Source organism: Squalius cephalus (assembly GCF_949319135.1).
Source record: "Squalius cephalus genome assembly, chromosome: 7".
Classification (NCBI taxonomy): Eukaryota; Metazoa; Chordata; class Actinopteri; order Cypriniformes; family Leuciscidae; genus Squalius; species Squalius cephalus.
In genome coordinates this window covers 24,337,908-24,360,435 of record NC_137128.1, presented here as the reverse complement: position 1 = coordinate 24,360,435, position 22,528 = coordinate 24,337,908, and the positions used below count along the sequence as shown (strand labels likewise).

General features: G+C 37.1%; 1 protein-coding gene across 1 annotated transcript in view; it reads left to right on the top strand.

Moving 5' to 3' along the window:
- Positions 1-22,528, top strand: part of dpydb (dihydropyrimidine dehydrogenase b) — a 131,649-nt gene extending 109,121 nt beyond the window's left edge. The window contains exons 19-23 of the mRNA XM_079876608.1: positions 6,342-6,484; positions 10,666-10,845; positions 19,202-19,351; positions 21,038-21,178; positions 21,588-22,528. Of these exons, the coding sequence (XP_079732734.1) occupies positions 6,342-6,484; positions 10,666-10,845; positions 19,202-19,351; positions 21,038-21,178; positions 21,588-21,752 (779 nt within the window). The 3' untranslated portion in view covers positions 21,753-22,528. The remainder of the gene's footprint in view (positions 1-6,341; positions 6,485-10,665; positions 10,846-19,201; positions 19,352-21,037; positions 21,179-21,587) is intronic.

The window sequence follows — 22,528 nt, the reverse complement described above, 5'->3', positions numbered from 1 at the left end:
AAGAACATTAAGGTCAGTATGCATCTGTGCACTTATTACCACTAATATAGACAATCTCTGTTGTCACAGATTAAACGGCAGATGATTCACACACATTATGAGCTTTATAGTTTCAGCTGTGTAGAGTTCAGTGTGCTTCACCTCAGCACACCTCTCCCTTCTCCCTTCAGCTGAGCTGCCACAATGTCTGCAGAGGCAAGGACAAGGTCAGAAACACGGCCTGCATTAAAAATTAATACTCATACTATTGAGGCTCTATTTTATGCAAGCAAAACTGGATGGCTGTCATATTTTTCACTTTTAAAGTCTTATGGACCTCACCGTGCAGCTCTCCCATGGGACCCAGCCTTGCAGCAATGGTCTAAGACGCTGCCCGAGACCAACCTATTGATCAGCGGGGCCCTAAAGGGCCCATGCGGCCCCACATATTTTATCTACTCCCAGTACAGTAGCTATCCTCAGACTTTTTGTTTCAGAAGCCCATATCCAGAGCACATAAAAGCATGTGCAGAGTATCCAGGGGCACATAAATGTGTGCCGCCCCGAGCTCTCGGTGGAACCGGCTTGATTCTCTAATGTATTCAGTAATTTAATGTTTAACTCGGCAGCAGTGGCCAGGTTTAAGGTGCTTTAATTTATGTGGCATGTTTTTTTTCCTCACAACTTTTAAATCTGTTTTTATGCAAGATTTTTGCATTTGCCACTAATGTTTAGTATAGAGACAGAGGGGGTAATTATAACCATTAGTTGATTAATAAATATTTGTTTAGTGCTGTTAGTTCCCCACCCACAATTGTTTTTATTCTCAGATTGGTTCAGATCAGGGGTTTTCCATTGATTCAATAATCAAAAGGTTTCCTCACATGCAAAGGTACCAAACAAAACTTAAGCAGTTTCATTGTCATGTCGTATCAATCCCGTAAGACATTTGTTCATCTTCATAGTGTAATACACAATGCCTACACAACTACATCTTTCAAGCCCCAGAAAGGTAGTAAAAACATCATTTAAAGTAATCCATGTGACTCCAGTGGTTGAACCTCAATTTTATGAAGTTACACAAGTGCTTTGTTTGCACAAAAGAAAAAAACATAATTTTCCACTTTATTTATGCGCTTTCACACAACAATGTCTGCTCTGGCGTCAACACAACACACGTGTGTTGTGGTGCTCTTGTGAACGCATTGGAGATTAATATTTTGTTAATAAAGTGGTACATTATGTTTTTGGAGTGTCAGTGGAGGAACAGAAAGCTCTCAGATTTCATTAAAAAATATCTTAATTTGTGTTCTGGGTAATTAATGACAGAATAAAATTTTTTGGGTGAACTAAGCCTTTAATTTTGTGGCAAGGTTCAATTATGGTGTGAACAACAAGTGCTTTCCTTTCACATTTTCTGCTTCAAACATTTTTTAAGTTAGTATACAAATCTAATAATATGGCACTGGTTCAAGACGAGAAGGAGATGACAACATTTCACCAGATTCAGAATCAGAAACATATTAAAGGAAAAATTCTGTTATTATTTATTTAACCTGGTGTTGTTCCAAACCCAAGATTACTGTCCCTCCATTGAAAGTCCATTACGCTTTCAAGCTGCTCAATCGCACATGCAAGAACAAAGGACACTGGTTCTTGTGCGTTAAGCAAGCACTTTTGAGCTCCTGTTTACCATATTTGATGAGCTCTATCTATGTGCATTGTTAAATATTCATATGAGAATAAAAGGCGAAATTAAATCAGTTTAGCATATAAACCGAGAGAAAATCGCTCGTTTCTTATGGATTTCTTTTATGATCTCTTTACACCAAATCTTTGATGCATCTAAAAGTTTATAAAGGGCTTTTAAGTCTCACGTTTCAATAAAAATATCTTTATTTGTGTTTTAAAGATTGAACAAAAGTCTTATGTGTTGAGGGTGAGTAAATGATGACAGAATTTTCATTTTTGGTTGAAATATCCCTTTAAAAATCAACATAAAGAAACTTAAATGGCTTTCTTCAGTTCTCCTTCTACTGTTTCTGAAAAAGTTTTCCTGCCATTGTGTTTTTTATATCTACATTATACATTTGTTGCTGTCATAGTAACATATTATATAGTCTGTGATGGTAGTCTGTGTACATTGCTTCAGATGTAGCTATGTTTATGATTATATGCAGTGTGTCTGCCAATACGGGGTACAGATCCAGGCCGCTGTTCCGGTAATTGCTGACCTCTATTCTAGATCATATGGTCACTTTATTTTTCCTCTGGTTGTGCCTCCCACTGTGATTTCATTTAGCTGGCAGCGTGCTCCTCATTTGATGTGTGTTTTAATGATTGGTCATGCCGACCGACTAGTCTGCTGTCACAGATATATTATTGCATCTCTTTCATTGTGCATGGAAAACCATGTTCCCCAGACGCCCTGGCAGCATCGGCAGGCGTAATTAACAGAGAGCTGCACTGCACCGTCATCCCCGTCTCTTATTTGCTTTTGTTATCTGGCTGGGTGTTATATTCGGATGAAGATAGAAATCGTAGAGGATGCTAAGACCCCACGCTCTGTCTCGCACTGTGTTTGGAATTATTAATCAGAGAGTCTGGCACTGGGAGCGGACGCCTCGCACTAACAGATGCCACCGATGGCCTCACTGAGCTGTCAATCACCTCAGCACGGGACCAGACTGAGGATGGCACTCGTCCGGAGCTGTGTTCGCTCACGTTGGAAGCTGTGATAGGACACTGCTTAGAGTAATGAGGTATTGATGAAAGATACAGAGCGCTAAAGAGTACAGGATAGTCTCTGTTCTAAGCACAGACTGTGCTCTCCATAAAGCACGAGTGTGATACCGCTGACCCTAGCAGCATACAGGAAAGAAAAGGCCTAAGGCATGTAGGTTCCTAACAGAAGCCTCAGTAACCGTGAGTACTTTCACAGAGCTAGCGTGTAAGAAGTTTTGAGAAATTTTGCAAAGTTGTAAGTATGGGTATTGTATCAATTCCAAATTTAAAGAAAAGTTAATTTTTCACATTTAACTGTACTTGGTATACTTCACAAATAACCTGTCTGAGTGACGAGCTTGAACCCGAGCAGGGAATCTGACTAGGTTAGGGAAATCTTTCACCCTCACGCAAACTACACGCTAGAGTTCAGATAGCTATGGAAATTACTAGATTTTGATATATACTCTTTCCTTTTGAAGTCACTATGAAACTTGAATATAGTTTAAAATCTGACCACTCTCAGGTCAAGTTTTTCTTCAACATGGTTACGATCAGGGCTTGATATTTACTTTTTTGCTCATCAGGCACACTGGCTAGTGGTTTTCTAAAGTTAAGCCACTCACACAATTTTGGCATCGATACCATGGGGAAAAACTGCCATATAGATATTTTATATATTATCATAATTTGTCCGCAGGTATATTAGACTGCTGTCACGCACGGATCCATTATACTGTCACACATGGGTTTTCTTTCCCAACTGTTTGTATTCACTTAAAACATAACTGACTGTGTTTACGTGAATAATCACCAAGACTGGCATGTTGACATTATTTTGTGTGTATTTGACTGTTTAAGCGCAATAAGCAGCAGCAAAAAAAAAAAAAAAAAAAAAATTTAGTACTGAGAGGAGGCTTTATGTGCGCGCACTTTGGGTGTGAGCACAAAATCTGCGGAACAAATTAAACGAGTGAGTGATGGGAGGCGGGTTTGTGCGTCAACTCTCTGTCAGAGAGATAAGAGAGCGAGAAAGCGCAGCTGGTATCGTGTATCTATTCAGCAGAAAATTAGTATTGGAAGAATTTCAGAAATTTTAGTATCGATTTTATGTATCAAAAAATCAATATTTTTGACAACACTACATTGCACTTATTATTTCAGGTGCCTTTTTAAAGACTACAAGTGAAAAATATATATATTGGCGGGTGTTGATGTCAAGCCCTGGATACGATTATACAAATTATAATCATATGCATTTCACTTATAGTTTAAGTAAAACTCACAGGAAATTAGATTTGACTTGTTAGTTCAGTAAGACAAAAATTTAATTTAGAGATGACCATTGAAATTGTACTTGAGGGTTTAAATAAAACTAAGCCGGCAACTTCACCGCAGGTACTGGTGACAAACAGGCGTGAGCGACCCTGTTTGACAAGGACATGTTGGGGTTGTCAGAGCAACAGGAGCTGTCAGCGCGGCTGGCGTGAAAAACAAGAACAAAGCCCAGGGAAGGACAGAGCCAGTGCCACAATAACATCACAACAATATCACAGGACTGAAGCTTTTCTTGAGTGGAAGTGTGCTGCCTGACAACATTATCGGTGTCGGCTGCCATAGGATGACAAGTGCTTTGATGGCTCTCAACCTCTGTCGCACAAGTCGTGTCCATATTAATGTGATTGTGACATCACTCAAAGTACAATAGCCCATCGCCGGATGAGCTGTAGCGTTTGGAACCGGATGTCTTATTGGGACATTATTACCTCGAAACATATTTGACTCGCACTGACATTAAGGAATGATGTGTTCAGAGCTCCATCCTCTCGACTTAAGCTGCAGTGAGCCGAACCCCCATCTCTAAATCACACCCAAATGGCTTTCGTTGCGAGCCGAGTAATGTCTTCTTATGATATTAGGTTGTCAGAACAGAGCAGAGATGACAAATTCTACCTGACGTGTCATCCATTCAGCCAACAGGTGGAAGAGCAGAAAAAAAAAGTGAGGGCGGCAGGAAATGCCAGAGGCTTAGGGAAGCGCCCATATGTACATAATTAACCATGCGGCATGGGGATGCAAAAAAACATGTGCCGTGATTGAATTTATCTACCCAATCTGGGAATAGTGTGGATGATGAGGATCGTTTAGCACGCCAGAGTGGGGCTAAAAAAGAAAGCTGTCTCGAGCCATCAAACGGTGGAAGTGGAGTTCTGAGCCGCGCCGACGAAATGAATGTGGACAAACGTGCGGCTGTGATCAATGAATGGGAAAATGAGGTTAAATGTAATGTGATAAACACTTCCATCTGTCTGGCTGATCAGAAAGCTGCTCGGCTTTTATTAGGGAATCCTGCCATCCTCAGAGATGAAGACGGAAAGGCACGGGGAGGGGAGGCTTGTGCTGCTGCATAGGTGAACTCAGACACCTGTAGACACAGTCGCTCTGATCCAAAACCTCACAAAAAAGCCTCACTGTCTACCCTAAATGATGTGAAACCTCTTAAGTGACTGTTATGAAATACTCTACATAGGCAGCAACTCTGCCACACAAACTCAGGAGACTTGACTCACAATATGGTGCTGCAGGAATGAGTCTTAAAACCTAGAAACAAGCATTTTTTGGTTAAATGCCTGAAATAAAGTCTGTGGTTAAAATACACCAGTAATCCCATACTCATGATTTTGAGTTTTTAATATTTTTTTGACTACAGAGGTTGTCAGGGACATTAAATGTCATCATCTTGAACAGGTGAACTCATCTACTCACTAATCTTCACAGACCCTAAGGGGCATTGTGATAGATTTTACCTGCAATCTCGTTTTTTTTCTTTTTTCTTCTTCTTCTTCCCCATCACCATGTCCCCTTAGGGGCTCCTTACTAATCCACTTTTACAGCCTTGTTGTGTTCATACTCACACTTGTGCAAAATATTCTAACTGGGTATGTTACATGACAACCATGCACTAAAAAATAATAATTTTTAGCTGCGTTCTGGGATCATAGCGATTTGAACAGAATTTGACTAAAACGAGGTGTCTCTTAATTAAGACGCTTACCTTCTGAACAGCCTTTGCATTAGGAATGCGCTTATAATTTTAAATGACGGTCTTAAAATGCTGCCTACCATAGGAAATTCACTAGGTTTTGAAACAGAGCAAGTTTTTAGTAAGTAGAATTTTTGTGTTTGAAGCAATATGTACATTAATTCAAAAATTTGGGGTCAGTAAGATTTCATTCTGGGCAAAGCTGCATTTATTTGATCAAAAATACTTTAAAACAGTAAGATTGTGAAATGTTTATTACAATTTAAAATAACCGTTTTGTCAAATTTGAAAGTTTCAAATAACTGTATTCCTGTGATGGCAAAGCTGAATTCACAAGGTCACGTGATCTTTCAGAAATCTGTCTAATTTATTTAATGTATGTATACAATGATGTATATCATTTTTATATGTCCTTGCTAAATAAAAGTGTGAATTTCTTTAAAAATAATGATCTCAATGACCCTGAACTTTTGAATGGTAGTGAATGTATGAGACGTGTTCTGATCACATGTTGAATTTGTAATTATGTTTGAACTGATTTTATATAATTATTGTTTTACAATTAAAAATGTTTTTCTGTCCTGAATTTGGATAGGCAATGCAATTCGCCCCATAGCTCTGCGCGCGGTGTCAGCTATAGCAAGAGCACTTCCTGGCTTCCCAATCTTGGCTACCGGTGGCATTGACTCAGCAGAGTCTGGATTACAGTTTCTTCATACTGGAGCATCTGTCCTGCAGGTAACCACTTACATTCATCACCAACTACCATCAACTCCATTAGTGATTGTAACACTGGAGCCGACAACCTTTTATTTATCAGACTTTAAACCACTAGGCTATGCCTCAGCCTGATAATGTCCTCATTTGTAGAACCGTGGCTTGGGTAAAAACACATTATTTTTGTTTTATACGATATGCACGCTTAACGCCTGAGTTTAAACATGTGCATTAAGTAGTCTGTTCTAATCAATCCTTAATAAGGAGTCTAGAAATGGCTACGCTCACACAGAGCTGCTACAGCCGAGGAGCAACAACAATCTCAAAGCAAATTGCAATTTACAACATGGCTCTGAACAAGTTGTTAGTGCAAATAAACCCATTATCTCAACATGATGCCACAGCCTCCGAAATCTCTTTTTAAATAAATAAATCAAAACACTCATTATGTGCTGAAATAACGTTTCACGAGTGCCTGGGAGTTCTGGGGGGGAAAAGACTGGAATTAAAACATTTTAATCACACCCACATGTAATAGCAGAGTGCTGGCTCGTAGTAACAGGAGTTGTAAACTAGCCAAGTGCTCACTACACTACAGTTGAATCGGTGTCACCAGCGGGTTACAGCAACACATCGTAGCTCCATTTCCTGCATGGATTAGATTAGTCCAGTATTTCTCCATGGTACTCATGATGATCAAGCTTTTTCTCATTCATTTTTTTTTTCTTCATAAAATATCCAGTTCACAATTTGATGATATTTGAAGATATACTTCATATATGTAATGTTCCAATGTGGCATGAATAGTTCATGTAAGTTACTACTTCCGTTTTTACTCTGTCTTTTGTATTTGTTCATAATTTGCTCTGGTGTTGTCAGGTTTGGTATTCTGTTTGAGTTATATGTTGTGTTGATAACTTGGAGTGTCACCATCATTGTGTTTTGTGTGTGCAATTCACAAGTATTGATAGAATAATTGAAGTTCATCTATAAATATAATACTATAAACATAAATATATACTATATAACTGAGGTAATTATCTATAAGGATCTCATAAACATTGCTGCAATTCTATTTGTTGTGGCATTGTTCGTAATTTATCAATAATATTAAAGTATATTCAACCTACTAAAGATGCAGCAAATATCCAGATTCAGAAGTAATGTACAGTAATGTTTTTAATATGGCACTTTGAGGAGCACTTCAGCATGCTAGGGTTTATCTGCCTATTAACAACTGAAGAGAGAGTTGCTCTATGAACGTTGCTTTCATCTGAAAGCCATTTTTTATCTAATTTATCTCAAAGCCACTTTACTGTTTTTTTTATCATTCAAAATAAAAAAGTAAATTAATAAAAAATGAGAAAATCCAAAATCATGTGGCCTAAAAACAGCATATTAGTGTCTTTAAAAGCCCCGTAAAGTGCAGTTTGTTGCATTTTTGTCTGAATAGCAAGAGTGTACACTACCTTTCAAAAGTTGGGGTCAGTAAGATTTTCTTTTAAAGAAATGAATCATTTTATTCAGCAGTAAAGTGACAATAAAGACATGTACATTGATTTCTATTTCAACTTTCATCAGAGAATACTGAAAAAATGCATGGTTTCCACAAAAATATGAAGCAGTACAACTGTTTTCAACATTATTAATAATAAAAAATGTTTCTTTAGCAGCAAATCATCATATTAGAATGATTTCTGAAGAATCGTGTGACACTGAAGGCTGTAGTAATGATGCTGAAAATTCTGCTTTACCATCACAGGAATAAATGACATTTTAAAATATATTAAAATATTAGTTTAAACAGAAATATTATTACCGTTTTTACTTTATTTATAATCAAATACATTTTAATCAAACTTTTGAACAGTAGTGTACATATAAACACGTTCACATACATATATATGAAAGGAAACAGAGAACATGGACTGGGTAGACAGAAATAAAATAAAATAAAATAAAATGCAAACAAGAAGAGAAGAGAAACATAAACTTGTTAAAACTGCATGTAGGTTGTCAGGTTTTCAGCTTGCTATGGTATGTAGGGGAAACACCATAAAGACATTTCAACATTAAAATGATCTTGAAATCAACACAAGTAACAGTAAAGAGATTTAATCACTGGAGTAATGTGATTCCTCAGTCTAGTAAGAGTCAGCGTTCGTACAGCTGCTTTCTGAACTCTTTGTAAATGTTTGTTGGAGCTTTTATATGGGCCAGCCAAAACACTACTGCAATGGTGAAGTTTTGATGTGACAAAAGCGTGAATGAGAATCTCAGTGTCAATAGGGGAAAGGGATGTTGTGAAAGTGCTGTGAAAGTGATAATATGCTGTTTTACAAACATTGCTGTCACGATTCCTATTTTTTTGAATAGGCACAGTAAACAGCACAGTAAAAACTATATTTACTTTTAAAGAGTCTTTAGATTCAGAAAGGGCTAATCTTCACTTATAACTTTTAAAGTATGCAGTCCAGCAGTGTGTTAATTGTTTTGTGGGCATCTGGTGCAAGTAAAAAAAAAAAAAAAAAAAGTTGTAATCATCTGCATACTGATGAAGGATATCGATTCATTACACCAGCTAATGGGTGCATACAATGTTTAAATAATAAAGGACTTAGAACTGAGCCATGGGGAACACCACAAAATATCTGAAGGTGTCTGTGCACCCAGTGCAACATAGTTTTCCCTGTCACTTAAATAGGATAGTGTTGGACTGAAACAATCTTATGAACCAAAGTTTTAAAGATGCACTGAGATCTTAAAGATCTACGATTGACATATAGACCTTATTACTTGCAGATCTGTTAAAAGCAGTTTTAGGTCCATGGTAAGGGCAGACTAGAATGTCTCATTAGGATTAAATTATGTGGAAAATTCCTTGCTGGAGGAACTGATTAACAATGTTCAGGATGTCCAGTAATTAGGAGTTTAAAACTGTTTTTAGCAAGTTAGCTTGTAATGGGTAAAAAAAAAAAAAAAAGAGACCCTTAAAGGATTCATAAGTGATGTGACCTGGTTAGTATTAGTTTATTAAGGCTGATGAGTGGAAACATGGACATTTTACTTTTTACAACATGAAATGGAGAGTTAGAAACCACTCCAAAAGGACTAGTGCCAGCTGTGGTTTGTCTCATGGCCTTGGATTTTATCAGTGAAGAACGATGCAAACTACTTTTCTGTTGGGAGACGTTTAGATGATATTTGAGGTGAGGGGTTAAACAGCCTCTCTATGGTGGAGAATATGAATCTTGGATAGTCTCTGTGTCTGTTTAACTTGAGACCGTCTGGCAGACTTTATCTCATTATTGAAGAGGTCATATCATGGGGAATAAAAATGTCCTTGATCTTTTGGGAGAGAGAAAAAATGGATTATGAATTTTCAAAATTAAACGACTCATTCTTCCACAATTTCCTGATGTCAGACAGACATATACACTACAGTTAAAACGTTTGGGGTCAGTGAGAATTTCTAATGTTTTTGAAAGGAATCTCTTATGTTTGTCAAGGCTATTCTAAAATACAGTAACAACAGTAATATTGTAAAATATTATGACAAAGCTGAATTTTCAGCATCATTACTCCAGTCTTCAGTGTCACATGATCCTTCATAAATCATTCTAATACGATGGTTTTATGCTTAAGAAAGATTTCTGATTATTACAACAGTTGTGCTGCTTAATATTTTTGTGGAAACCATTATTGAAAAAATTCAGGATTCTCTGATGAATAGAAAGTTCAAAAGAAATACAAATCTTTTGTGGATTCTCTCGCTGAATAAAAGTATTAAAACTTCCTTAAAAGATATCTGACCCCAAACTTTTCAATGCCTATTCAATGTTCAGAAACAGTGAACAGAATAGGTGCTATTATTCTTAAACGGTAGAATTAAATAAAGTTTGAGCTGTTTCTGGCTGTGTGTAGCTCAAAGGTTTTGCTCTTTTTTTTGAATGTGAACGTGAATGAGATTTCAGAGCTTCAGCAGAGAGGAAGATTATCAGTAAATAACTTAAATGACATGAAACTCCATCCTATTGCTCTGAAACCACACAATCAGCTTTCTTTCTGTTATGTTGCATTGAGCCATTGAATACACTCTGCTTTTAAGAAGACACACACTAAAAGATGATGTGGATAGCGTAATCACTGGTCTTTCACTAAGTCTTGGCCCTGAGGTCTGTTTATCTGTGCATATTTAACAGGTGTGCAGTGCGGTGCAGAACCAGGACTTCACAGTGATTGAGGACTACTGTTTAGGCCTGAAGGCGCTGCTGTATCTAAAAAGCATAGAGGAGCTGCACGATTGGGATGGCCAGTCTCCTCCCACCATACGCCACCAGAAGGGCAAACCCGTCCCCCGCGTGGAGGAGCTCGTCGGAAAGGTGAGCATCTCTGTGGCTGGTCGCCTAAGGCTCGTTTTAGAAAACAAAACTCTTTTTTCTGGTTAACCATTAGTGATTAAACAGGCAAAATCCACCTGGTGTGGAGATAATGCTTTATTGAGTCATGAAGGATGTTTAAGGTTGTGGGTGTTAGTAACATAGCCATGAGGGTGATGCTAAAAGGATTGAGTGTAATTTACTTTCCTCTGCTTGGCGTGAAAGAAGCCCCAGGCTTCCTCGGGCCAGTTAGTGACCCCGTGACCGTTTGACCAATGGTGGCCCTCAGCTATGCTGTGCTGTCAAATGTGGTGTGAAACCCATCTACTTTTGCACAAATTTAACAAATACTTCTGTGATCGATATCAACGAGGAGAGTTTTTATTTTATTTTAGGTTTTAGTTGTGAATTACATTACACACAGAGAGTATAACAATGTGAGGGTGTTGAAATGTTAGATAATCAAAGCTGGTGTGTTTTTCGACTGGAATTACCATATATTTATTTTTAATGTCACTAAATTATTCGAATTGTGATTATGTTTGCCTCTCTCTCTTGGTCTCAGCCAAACTCAGCCCTCCATTGAAATTTCATAGTTGCACAAAAAGATATTTTCCCCATCACTACACCGTATTCACTCAGCATAAAAACGAAAGCACACAAACATATGCAAATGTTTCTCTCTCCATAAACAGCTTTGTGCTTCTGTTAAAAGTGATGGAGGGGGGAAAACACTATGAACTGATAAGTGCTATTCTTCGACTACAACATGATTTAAAAAAAACATGAGGGGTGAAATATCTCTCGTTCCAACTAGAGCTCTGTCCAGAAACACAGAGTTTGAGCGAGAGAAAACAAGCACACAGTTTTGGGAGACAAGGAGTGGGAGGAGGGTGTTTAGACACTTTTATTTGCCTTTATTTAAAAACATTGAAAGATCATCATTTTGTCAATAAATGCAAATACTCTGCAAAAACTATTTGTTAAATCATATTTTTTTTGTCTTGTTGTCCAGTAAAAATTTCTAAACATTCTTAAGGATTAGGATGATAAACCTTGTAATTGTGAAAAATAGATGACGTAGCTAGAAGATAATGATCTATTACATCATTTATGCAAAATATTATATATTATATTATATATTTAGATTTTAGACATTAAATCATTTTATTTATTCTGATCTAATATATATATATATATATATATAAAAAGAAGTCTTTGTTTTGGCAGTTTGGCTTAAGTATATTTATCTTGTTTTAATGATGTTTAGATATTCTTAGCTGAATTTATAACCCAAGTACTGAGAGAGAACATGAAATGGAAAAATTCTACTCATTTCTTATGAATTGGTGTGTATGTGTGTTTTGTGAGATTTATAGTCATTTTTGTGTACTTCTGTCTTTTTTATGATCCAAATCATTCTGGTCACACAAGTTCTGGTTTGCTTTAGAGAGCTGTTACATGTTTAATTTTAAGGAACTCTGTATTCCTTAAGAAAATAAAAACAGTATGTAAAGCAGATTCCACAAAATCGCACGGCTATCTGAATGTTTGCTGTTGTTCAGAAATGGAGTGAGAACACTGGCAAAATGTTTCCATTATCTCTACACCCTAATGAGAGGAGACACAAGAAGAGATGTGTGGTCTTGACTAATACATTATTTCTTTCTGTGCCAAACGAAAGCAAATTCACTGCCTGAAGCCAATTAAAGTGCAGAGATCAATGCCCACCATGATACCAGCACTGAGCTCCTTACGTTAAATTGAGTTTGGGGGATTAATATTTTGTTTTTTTATACAGTATTATTTAGTGCCATTACATAAGAGGATCCTGTAAATTGAAAACGCGCTATTAAAAAAAAAAAAAAAAATTAAATAATGAAGTTACACTGATTATAAGCTACTTTGTTTGGTGTTTAAAAAAATAGCTTTGAGTTTTGTAAGAGCTTTTACCCTCATCGTCTATGAAGTTTCAAACTTATAAAGCCTGACATGTGAAATAATAGTCCGAAAAAATGGAATTAAATAGAACAGTTTATTGAACATTTAAAGGCAAGGTAGGTAGGATTTTTCTAAAAAAAAAAAAACATTCCAAATTTGTTTAAGCTGTCTTTATATACCAATACATAATTAAAATGTAAGTACTCTGAAAAAGAGAGTATAAAAATCGAGTGTCTGTAGACCTCTCACGACTGTTGTAAACACAGCTAATTATTTCCATTCACTCCACCCCCTCCCTTCTGAGCTCCTTCCAAAGCCACGCCCCCAAAACACATGAACGCGCGACGCCAAACGCTCAGGCTCAGCTGAAGACGCATTTATTTACCTGAGACGAGTGGAGAGGAAGGAGCACAGTGCATGCAGTGACCATGTCAGAATCACATGTAATAAAATACCTAACTTTATCACTATAAATATAAACAAATAAGATTTATTTTAGTACTCACTATCAAGCTAGCATATCGATACTGGTAAAGTTTAAAATATACTTTGTTTGATTCGGTAACAAGCTATATTTATAGGTAACGAGCTATATTTATAAGGCAAAGCTAAAAACAGGTTGCATTGATACACGTTTTTCCATTACCATCAGTTACACTGTGATGAAGGTGAATTTCGTGTAAGATTCATAACATATACGGTGTTTTATGAGTTTCCATGATGAAAACATTGTTGACTCTAATGAGGACTACACTCCGGAGACAAGTACCGCTTCGTCGGTTCGAGGACATGTCCGGGGTCGAGGGCGAAGCAGAGGAGGTCGTTCAAGAGTGCGGGCAACCAGGGTCCGAGGAAGTAGTTTTTGCCTTGTTTGCCTTCGCTGACTGCATATGCAGGTGCTTTGAATTTTGAATGCTCTTTCTCTGCCATAATTTTACTCTTCGTAGGTTCCGCTCCTCTCTTGCACGCCTCAAATCAAACGGGTGCGCGCGCAAATGGGCAGATCTAGCAACAGGGGTGGTAGCCATGGTTGCGAGAGTGAGTGACAGTCGCCCAAACCAATCAATTGTTTCGTCCCGAATGGAAATAATAAGCTGTGTTTATTGCAGATTAAAAGGTCTACAGTCACTCGATTGTTATACTCTCTTTTTCAGAGCACTTACATTTTAATTATGTATTGGTATTTAAAGACAGTTTAAACAAATTTGAATTTTTTTTTTTATAAAAATCCTACCTACCCTACCTTTAAGATAAAAAAAAAAAAAAATATATATATATATATATATATATATATATATATATATATATATATATATATATATATATATATATATATATATACATAAAAGTTTGCATATGTGTTGTTTGTTGAGTATCATATTTGATACATCAGGCTTTCATAAATTGTGATGTAGGAGAATATGGAGCTCATACTAAGAAAATACACCTCGATTTCATTCAGAGGCCTAAAATTTGGAGCAGTTTCTGATATTTATATGGCCAAAAACAAAGATCTGATAGCTTGTAATGTAAATCAGTGAGATCATTATAACCGTATGGATAGCAGAGTACTTACATAAAACTTTTATAAAAATGAGTTGTCACTCTATATTTCCCAGTATGTCTTAGTAAGATGATATTTAAATGCTTAGTTTTATTATCCAAGTTGTTTAGTTTAATTGTAGGGGGCAAAACATATAATGCAAAGCAATATAATGATGATTGAAAAAAACCAAGTTAACTCAAGTTGCTCCAGTAATTGTTTATCACTTATTCTGACATTTACATTTCATAGCAAAAAAGGCGTGTCCCAAGACCTGACGGGGGACGTTTTTATGATTATACTAAAAAGACTTTAAATTTTACTAAAAATAACTTTTACTAAAAAAGTATAAACTATCAATCAGAAAACAGAAGGCATGCAGTAGATCGTGTGCAACAGATTCTTCGCAAAGGTTTGATCATATTGATCATTTAGAGGCCTTTGAAATTTACATACCAAATATGATCCAGTAGGATTTATAAGTGTAAGCATTAGGGAGTCACATCTAGACAACAATAACGATTCAACTGATGTCCTACTGAAATATGCTTTCCGTAGCAAAGGTCTGTTTAGCTCTTAAAGTGTGATTAGCGGCCATTACAAGGCAAGGATAAAGCTTAACGCTTCTCTCGCCGAATCCCTCTGCAATCGGCGTAATGCTACAGAACATAGGAGGCCGGGCTTCCATTCTAATTCTCATATAATTTAAATCACTCAGCCCACACTGACATAATGTGCGCTCCTTCCTCCACTGCACTCTTGATTTATAATCCAGAGGGGAGATGGGAGAATTGACAAGCCCTGTGTTTTGGAAAGCTCTGCATCTAATTAGCAGAGGCTTTCTGGTTGCCCGGGACATGAGATTTGGCAGTGCGTGTAGCTCCTCTCATTAAAACAGCACTCCTCGTGGAGTGGACCAGCAAAAAAAAAAAAAAAAAAAAAAAAAACTCCATCTCAATAGAAAGAAAGAAAAAGGCAAGATTCCTTTTCCACCAACATGTTTGAATAACTGTTATTTAGTGTGCTCGCTTTTATATGCAAGTATTCAACCTGTCTGTTTAGCAGACGCCCAAAGCAAATGGCATTTTCTTTTTCTTTCAGTGTTTCTTTGTGAAAGGAAAAACATTCTTTGTGAATACTCCTATCATTATATTTCTTTTTCATTGTTAAGTGTATTGCTTTGTAGACTCTCCTTTGAATCCTTTGAATGATCTAAGAGCGAATTAGCATAAAGCAGATACGCCGTGACTCGTCGCTAAACAGAAAACACAGAGAAAGAGAGAGCGAGAGAGGAAGAGCTCATCTAATAGGACTGAATGGGTTGCTGTGAGTCGGGCAGACTGCAGTTTGTGTCTGGAAGACATGAAGTTATAATAGGCGTAGGGGATTTCAGCTGGTTTCCATTTAAATACCCGCTACTTACTCATAAGACTGCCGGAGGCAAAATGGTGGTCAGTTGCTTTGTGTGTGGTTTTGGTGAGATTTGAGAAGGATGTGTAAGCCAGTGAGGCGTGATCGAGTGTTGTTGGTTCTGTTTCATGGCACTTGTGTCTGTGTGGGCTGTGTATTAGAATAGATGTTTGTCCTGTTGAAAGTTCTTGTGTCGTTTTGGAACAGCAGATTTGCTTTTTGTTTTTAGGCTAAAAAGAAAACTGAAATTGAGTATTGTATATAGTGTCATTGAAGAAATGGTGTTTAAAGCTGAATGGACAGCATCTGTGGCATGTTGATTAGTAGCAACTCAAGTTTGTAAAAGCATGTGAAAAACACTTTGACAGAAATACTCTTTGTAAATCTGTGGGGAAATGTTTTATACGTTTAACTCATGGACTTCCAACACGAGCTCAAATTTAGCCGATAAGCAAACATTTTTAATTGGCTATTTAATGTTAATCGACAAGCCTTAATTCAATACGAGACCACCATTTTTTTTTAGCTCCACGCTTCATACTTTTCCGATCAGTCAGATTGAGTGGACGACAGTGGTTTATGTGTTATAGCGCCCACTTTGTAACTGAACAAAAGTTATTGAACAATTCATGAATACTTTTCATGTCTGATGACCTTTTAAATGGCCGATATCAAATGAAAAAAATAAAAATAAAACAAATCAATTGTTATAAATGCTACAAGTAAATTTAGGCATCACAACATTATAATTTTTACAGTATAAAAAATTATTATACAGTATAAATTATTATTGGCGTTACCATAGTGTTAATAGGTTGATTTGAAAAAACTTTAGGATTTAAAGGGGTCATATGATTATTTTGTTTAATGGGTGCAATAGAATAGGTTAACATGCTTTAATGTCCAATAAACATTTTGTTCACAAACTGTACGGTACATTTTTGCAGTACCTCTATTCCCAGTCTGTCTGAAACGTGCCACCGGGTTCAAGAAGCTGTCCTCTGTAAAATGCGCTGTGCACAAGCAAACTTTTGGGTTGTACTGCTCAGAAACAACTTTATAAATAAATCTTAACCTCTTAACTCCTAATTTTATCAGTTTTCAGAGGGCCAAACAAAGCGGTTTTGCTTTCGCATCCAAACACACAGCGCTTCCACGGTGCGACGACGACACCACAATTCACTGAAGCCTCGCTTTCTTTATTTGCTAATGCCTTTGGGCAGGCATTATGCTAATATTTTACATTGTGACGTAGAATTTGAGAATGTAATATCTGGACTTCGATCGAAGGGTTTTAGGCAGGTCTGGATCAGTGTTCCCTGTTAGATGGAATAAATCACTTTGCGGGAGACTATGAGCTCTGCAACTTTGCAGATCGTATACATCCACAAACAGATACATTACACACTAAACATTAAAAAGCATCATATGACCCCTTTAAAGGAAATCTAAAAGTAAAAATAGGGTATATGCACATGCACAATTAAAAAACCTGTAACGGCTGAAACAGATAAATGTAAAAACTCTTTAATATCGGCCGATAATCAATATGGTACCTATATGTTGCACTTTTAATGTAATATTATTCCATATGTGGCTTAGTGGTTGAGCTGTAGTGATCATTCAAGTTCAGCTTTTGTTTGTGATCTCCCCCATCATTTCCTGTCTGCTCTTGACTATCACTGTCAAAAAAAAGCCAAAAAAGACCTAAAATAATACATATTATTATGCCACAGGCTGTTTATTTGAATAGTTAACTGTCTCCACGTAAAAAATAAAGTAGTGTTCAAAGTTGCCATGTAATCAAGGTCTCACAAGCGGGCCAGTCATCTCTCTGTTTATTTTGACTAATGCACTGTTAATGACATATCTCTGTCTAGCCTGTGTGTTTTTGCGTGCATGAGAATAGGTCTGTGTGTGTAGTCAGTGTGTGTACGTTTATCTCCCCAGCCGCGACGGGTTCCTCAGACTGTCTGCTGCAGGGCTGGAGCGCTTGATTCATTAGACTGTCAGCCTGTGCCTGAGAGAGTAATGCTTTTATGCAGGATTAGAACAGGGCCACCAGTGTTAGCTCTACAGGGAAATAAATACATGGAGGATGAGCCTCCACCCCCCCCACCCCAAGCTGGCCATTAGTCCTGCAGTCAACACCGCCACCGTAGATTTGTTTCTCTGATAGGTCCTGCTTTAGCAAAGGCCTTCGCTCTCTTTCGGGCAGCTACTTTAAGAAAAAAAAAAAAAACAAAAAAAAAAACAAGAGAGACTTGTGAGAAGTTTGACGCGGACATCTAATAATTGATCCTTTCCTGTCGTGTTTTGATTCTTTTGCTTTGCAGCGGAGACACTTCCATCTGGCCATGGTGGAAATGAAGGGTTGTGGATGACAGCTTTGTGGAGATTGTGTGACTGGGAAAATGCTAGACCAATTTAAATGTCCTCTCGTTGGGACGAATGGATTTGTGGCAGGCGTTGTAAGGAATACTTGTTGCGGGAAAGGTGTAATAGGGTATTGTTAAAATGCTTGAATAACCGAACCGTTCTTTTACAGAGAGGTCATGAAGAGAGATGCAAAACGAAACTGTCATTACGACAATTCAGTGTTTGCTCGAACGTTTCAAATTATAAATATGATAATTAGCCCCTTCAAAAAAACTCCAAAAAAGACTTCTTCATGAAAGAGCATTTATAAAACTGAAAATATCAGTTATTGGAAGCGGTGCCCATCAGCAACCCATAAGTCCATTTCCCTCAAATTACCATTCATTACCATTTTAGTGTCAAACCATTAGTTTGACCAGCTAATCCGTGCAATTACCGGTAGTATTATACGATTTCCTAACAATTCATTGCAGATTCTCTTTATGGCTCCATTAAAAGGATGGCTAATTTTGTGGCAAACTTGATTTCTCGTCAGTGGAGCCGGCGTTTCCTGTCGAATGGCCTTTGTAGAAACGAAGCCTCAAGGCACTTTTATGGCCACCTCTCAGGCTCGGTGCATCGGTATGAGAGTGTGACTGTGAATACGAATCGCCTCTTTAGCCCTGCTGCTCTGGAGGGTCAGGCATGTGTGCAAGACTCAGAGGCAAAGATAGCACTACAACCACTTTTGTTCTAAATGGATGTGGGAAGTGATAGCAAGGATGTTTTAGCACACTTTCGATTAGATTGGTGTGAAAAGCTGAGCTTTATTTAAATATGGATATGAATTCACATGACGTCCATCTCAATCTTGTCTTGTTCTAATTTTCGAATAACTTTAATTAAAACGTCATTAGCATACATTATAGAATGCTGAACAGATCAGTAGTTCATGTACATCTATAGACAAATATAGAATTGAACAAATCAAAGTTTAATGATCTTTCAAACTACCTGAAAGTACATTAACCACTGATCTCTCAAATACTTTAAGACTTCCTTTGATTAAATTGAACTTATTTCAACTGTCATCCTTCTCTCCAAAAGAGTCTGCCTAGCTTTGGACCATACTTACAGACGAAGACTCAAGCCTTGGTGAAGTACAAGAAAAGCCTAAAAGACGCCAGTGGCAATGTGATCATAGACACCAGTGATGCTAGAGTTAACATCCCCAAAACACCCATCCCCAGCGTGAAAGTAAGTATCACCATTTGCTATTTGAGGCATTACATTTTTCCAGTGATACATGGATAGTAGGGCTGTCAGTCAATTACAAGTTGTATTCAAATTAATTGCATGATATGCTGATTAATCTATGTATACACAAATATATTACTATTGATTACTGTTGTATGTATACACTGACATTTAAAAGAAGCTGTTACAATGTTAAATGTTACAATAAATTTCAGTTTCAAATTGTGAACTTATTCATCAAAAAAAATAAAAATTAAAACACTGTTACCGTATCCACAAAAATATTAAGCAGCACAAATGTTTTCAACATCGATAATACTAATAAATGTTTCTTGAGCATATTAGCATATTTGATTTCTGAAGACTGGAGTAATAAAGACAGGAATAAATGACATTTTACAATATATGAAAATAGAAAACAGTTACTTTAAATTGAATAAAATATTTCACAATAATACTGTTTTTAGGGCTGCACGATAAATTGAAATTATAGAAATATCGCAAATGAACATATTTTTACATTTGATTATTCAGTTTAGTTGGTATTTAAATATTGTTGTTGTTGGTTTTTTTTACATTGATGTTAAAATGACATTGTCAGATGTGTGACATTACTTTTTATGTAATGCTAAAACACTACTGATCACTTTCAGAAGTTGTAGTGATGCTTTCTTTTCCCAGAAGGAATGTGAAACATATATATTTGTTTATATAATTTTCAGTTTTTAATATTTAAATATTTAATGTATTTAAAAATAAAATATAAGTTGAATATAAAATTTTTCTTTAATATCATGCAGCCTTGGAGAACATAAGAGACTTTTCTCAAAAACATCTTACCGACCTATAACTTTTGAACGGTAGTGTACATATATTAATTAGTTTCAGTGATTATTAAAGGCGCTCTAAGTGATGTTGGGTGACGTCACTTCTTGTTGACGTTTAAAGTATTGTCAAACAAAACGGAGGCTAGCTAGACCCTCCCTCCTCCTCATCCGCGCACTAACCCCCCAAACCCCACCCCAAATCCTTCTTGTCGGTTATTGGCTGGAACAGTTTGTTATGTTTCGTGGTGCGGGTTAGCCCAGTTTGTTTTTCTTGCCGTTTGTGAAGCCTGGGCTATCTACAGAGACCTGTTTTTTCAGTATCAGTGCCACATTTTATAACACAGGTCAGGGGATATGATTAATTGCATTCTTTTTTTCAATCACCTTTTTAATAATGAATCACCCTACATTAACACGCTGATTTGACAGCTCTAATACATACAATACGTAAACGTACACAAATGCACATACCCAAAAATCCTGTCATTATTTACTCAACCTCATGTTATTCCAAACATGTGGATCATAAAGAAGATATTTCGAATAATGCTGGGAACCAAACAGTTTTGGTTACCATAGACTTCCAGCAGTCTGTCCTCCTGTAATCTGATGCTGTCTTATGTAGCACACGCAGTGATGCTGCTCATAACATTAAAAGGCTTTATTCCTCGAGGTGATTATGCTGTGAGGGATCTCTAGGAGGAAAGGAGATCACAAACTACCAGTCAGACATTAAAACCAATCCGCTCCTTCCAGCGCAGATTTAATTAAGCTAACTTAAGAACGGAATGCTGCCTTTCAAACTGTTTCTTTGAGACGCTCTTGCCGTTTTTAATCCCTTCCTCTCCTCCCTGTAAAGGACGTGATTGCCAGGGCGCTGAAGCATATTGGCGCCTACCAGGAGCTGGACAACACAGAACAAGTGCAGGCCCTCGTCGATCCAGAGATGTGTATCAACTGTGGCAAGTGCTACATGACCTGCAATGATTCGGGCTACCAGGTACAGACGCACAGATCAGATAATTACTCATTATGGCACATGCTATTTAAGGGAAAGCAATTACTACTGGATTTCATTTGCTGAAATATGGTAAGCTAGCAAATGTTTTCAGATTAAATGCTGTCTTTGGAGGTCACTCGATTGGAGAGTTCATTCACCGCCGTCGGCCTCGCATTTGGAAAACATAAGGAGCCAAATGCAGTCTGAAATTAATAAAGCCGGTGCGCGATGAAGGAGCCCAGCTAGTTCCCTTGAAGAACGGCACTGTTGTGCTCGTTGCTGTCATTGCTGTTGCTTTTTTTACCTCCATGAAAAGCTCTCCCAAGAGTGGGGAAATCCTCCTATGGAGAGTCGATAATTGCTCTAATCTAATAGCTTTTTTTTCCCTCCCCTTCCTCTTCTTTTGCAGGCTATTAAGTTTGACCCTGAGACCCATCTTCCTGTAATCATGGACAGCTGCACCGGCTGCACTCTCTGCCTGAGCGTGTGCCCCATCATCGACTGCATCAAAATGGTTACCAGGACAACGGCGTACGTGCCTAAGAGGGGCCTGCCTGTTAATCCCATTTACTAAAGCACACTGTCGCTTCACCTGACCGGAGAGAAAGAAAACCAAAGAGCGACATCTCATTCAAAGCATCGATTCCACTTATAATTGCTGTGTGAAAAATTACCTTTATTATGAAAACGAATAATTAGCCAGCAGAAATAATTGCTTTATATTCCCAAGCCAGTTATGCTAGAATAATTGTGCTGGCACAAAAGAGTTGCATAATTTCGAAACAACACAGTGTCTTTTTTTTGTCCCTTTCCCATAAGATACAACAATCAAAAGTGCAAGGGGGGGGATTGACTGAGAAAGATGGTTAAGTGCTTTTGTTATCTCTGATATAAATGACAATGAATAAATAAATAAATACTAAAGCAAGAGCATTAATAATTGGACAGTATTGAAGTCTCATTTTCACAATACACATTTTGAAACTGGGGAAAATTAATTTATGTGACAGCTAACTGTGATTAATAATAATGAAACATCTAATAATTATTTATAAAGCAGATTTGCTGTTTAATATTTGTTAGTAATTAATCACAAGACGTATTTATGTATAAATAGATTTCTAATGATCAGCTAATTATCTCCAAAAACATGCTTTTTAAATCATTTTCAAGTGTGAGCCATAATTCATTTGAATAAAGTTTAAACAGCTTCATGTGCAGTTTGTCAGATTGTTTAGGCTTCTTGAAGAGCAGCTTTAGGTTTAAACACAGACAGAACAAATCGTTCTAATGATGTTTAGAACGGTTCCTCTAATGTCCCAATTGATTTGTTTTGCAAAACAAAGCATT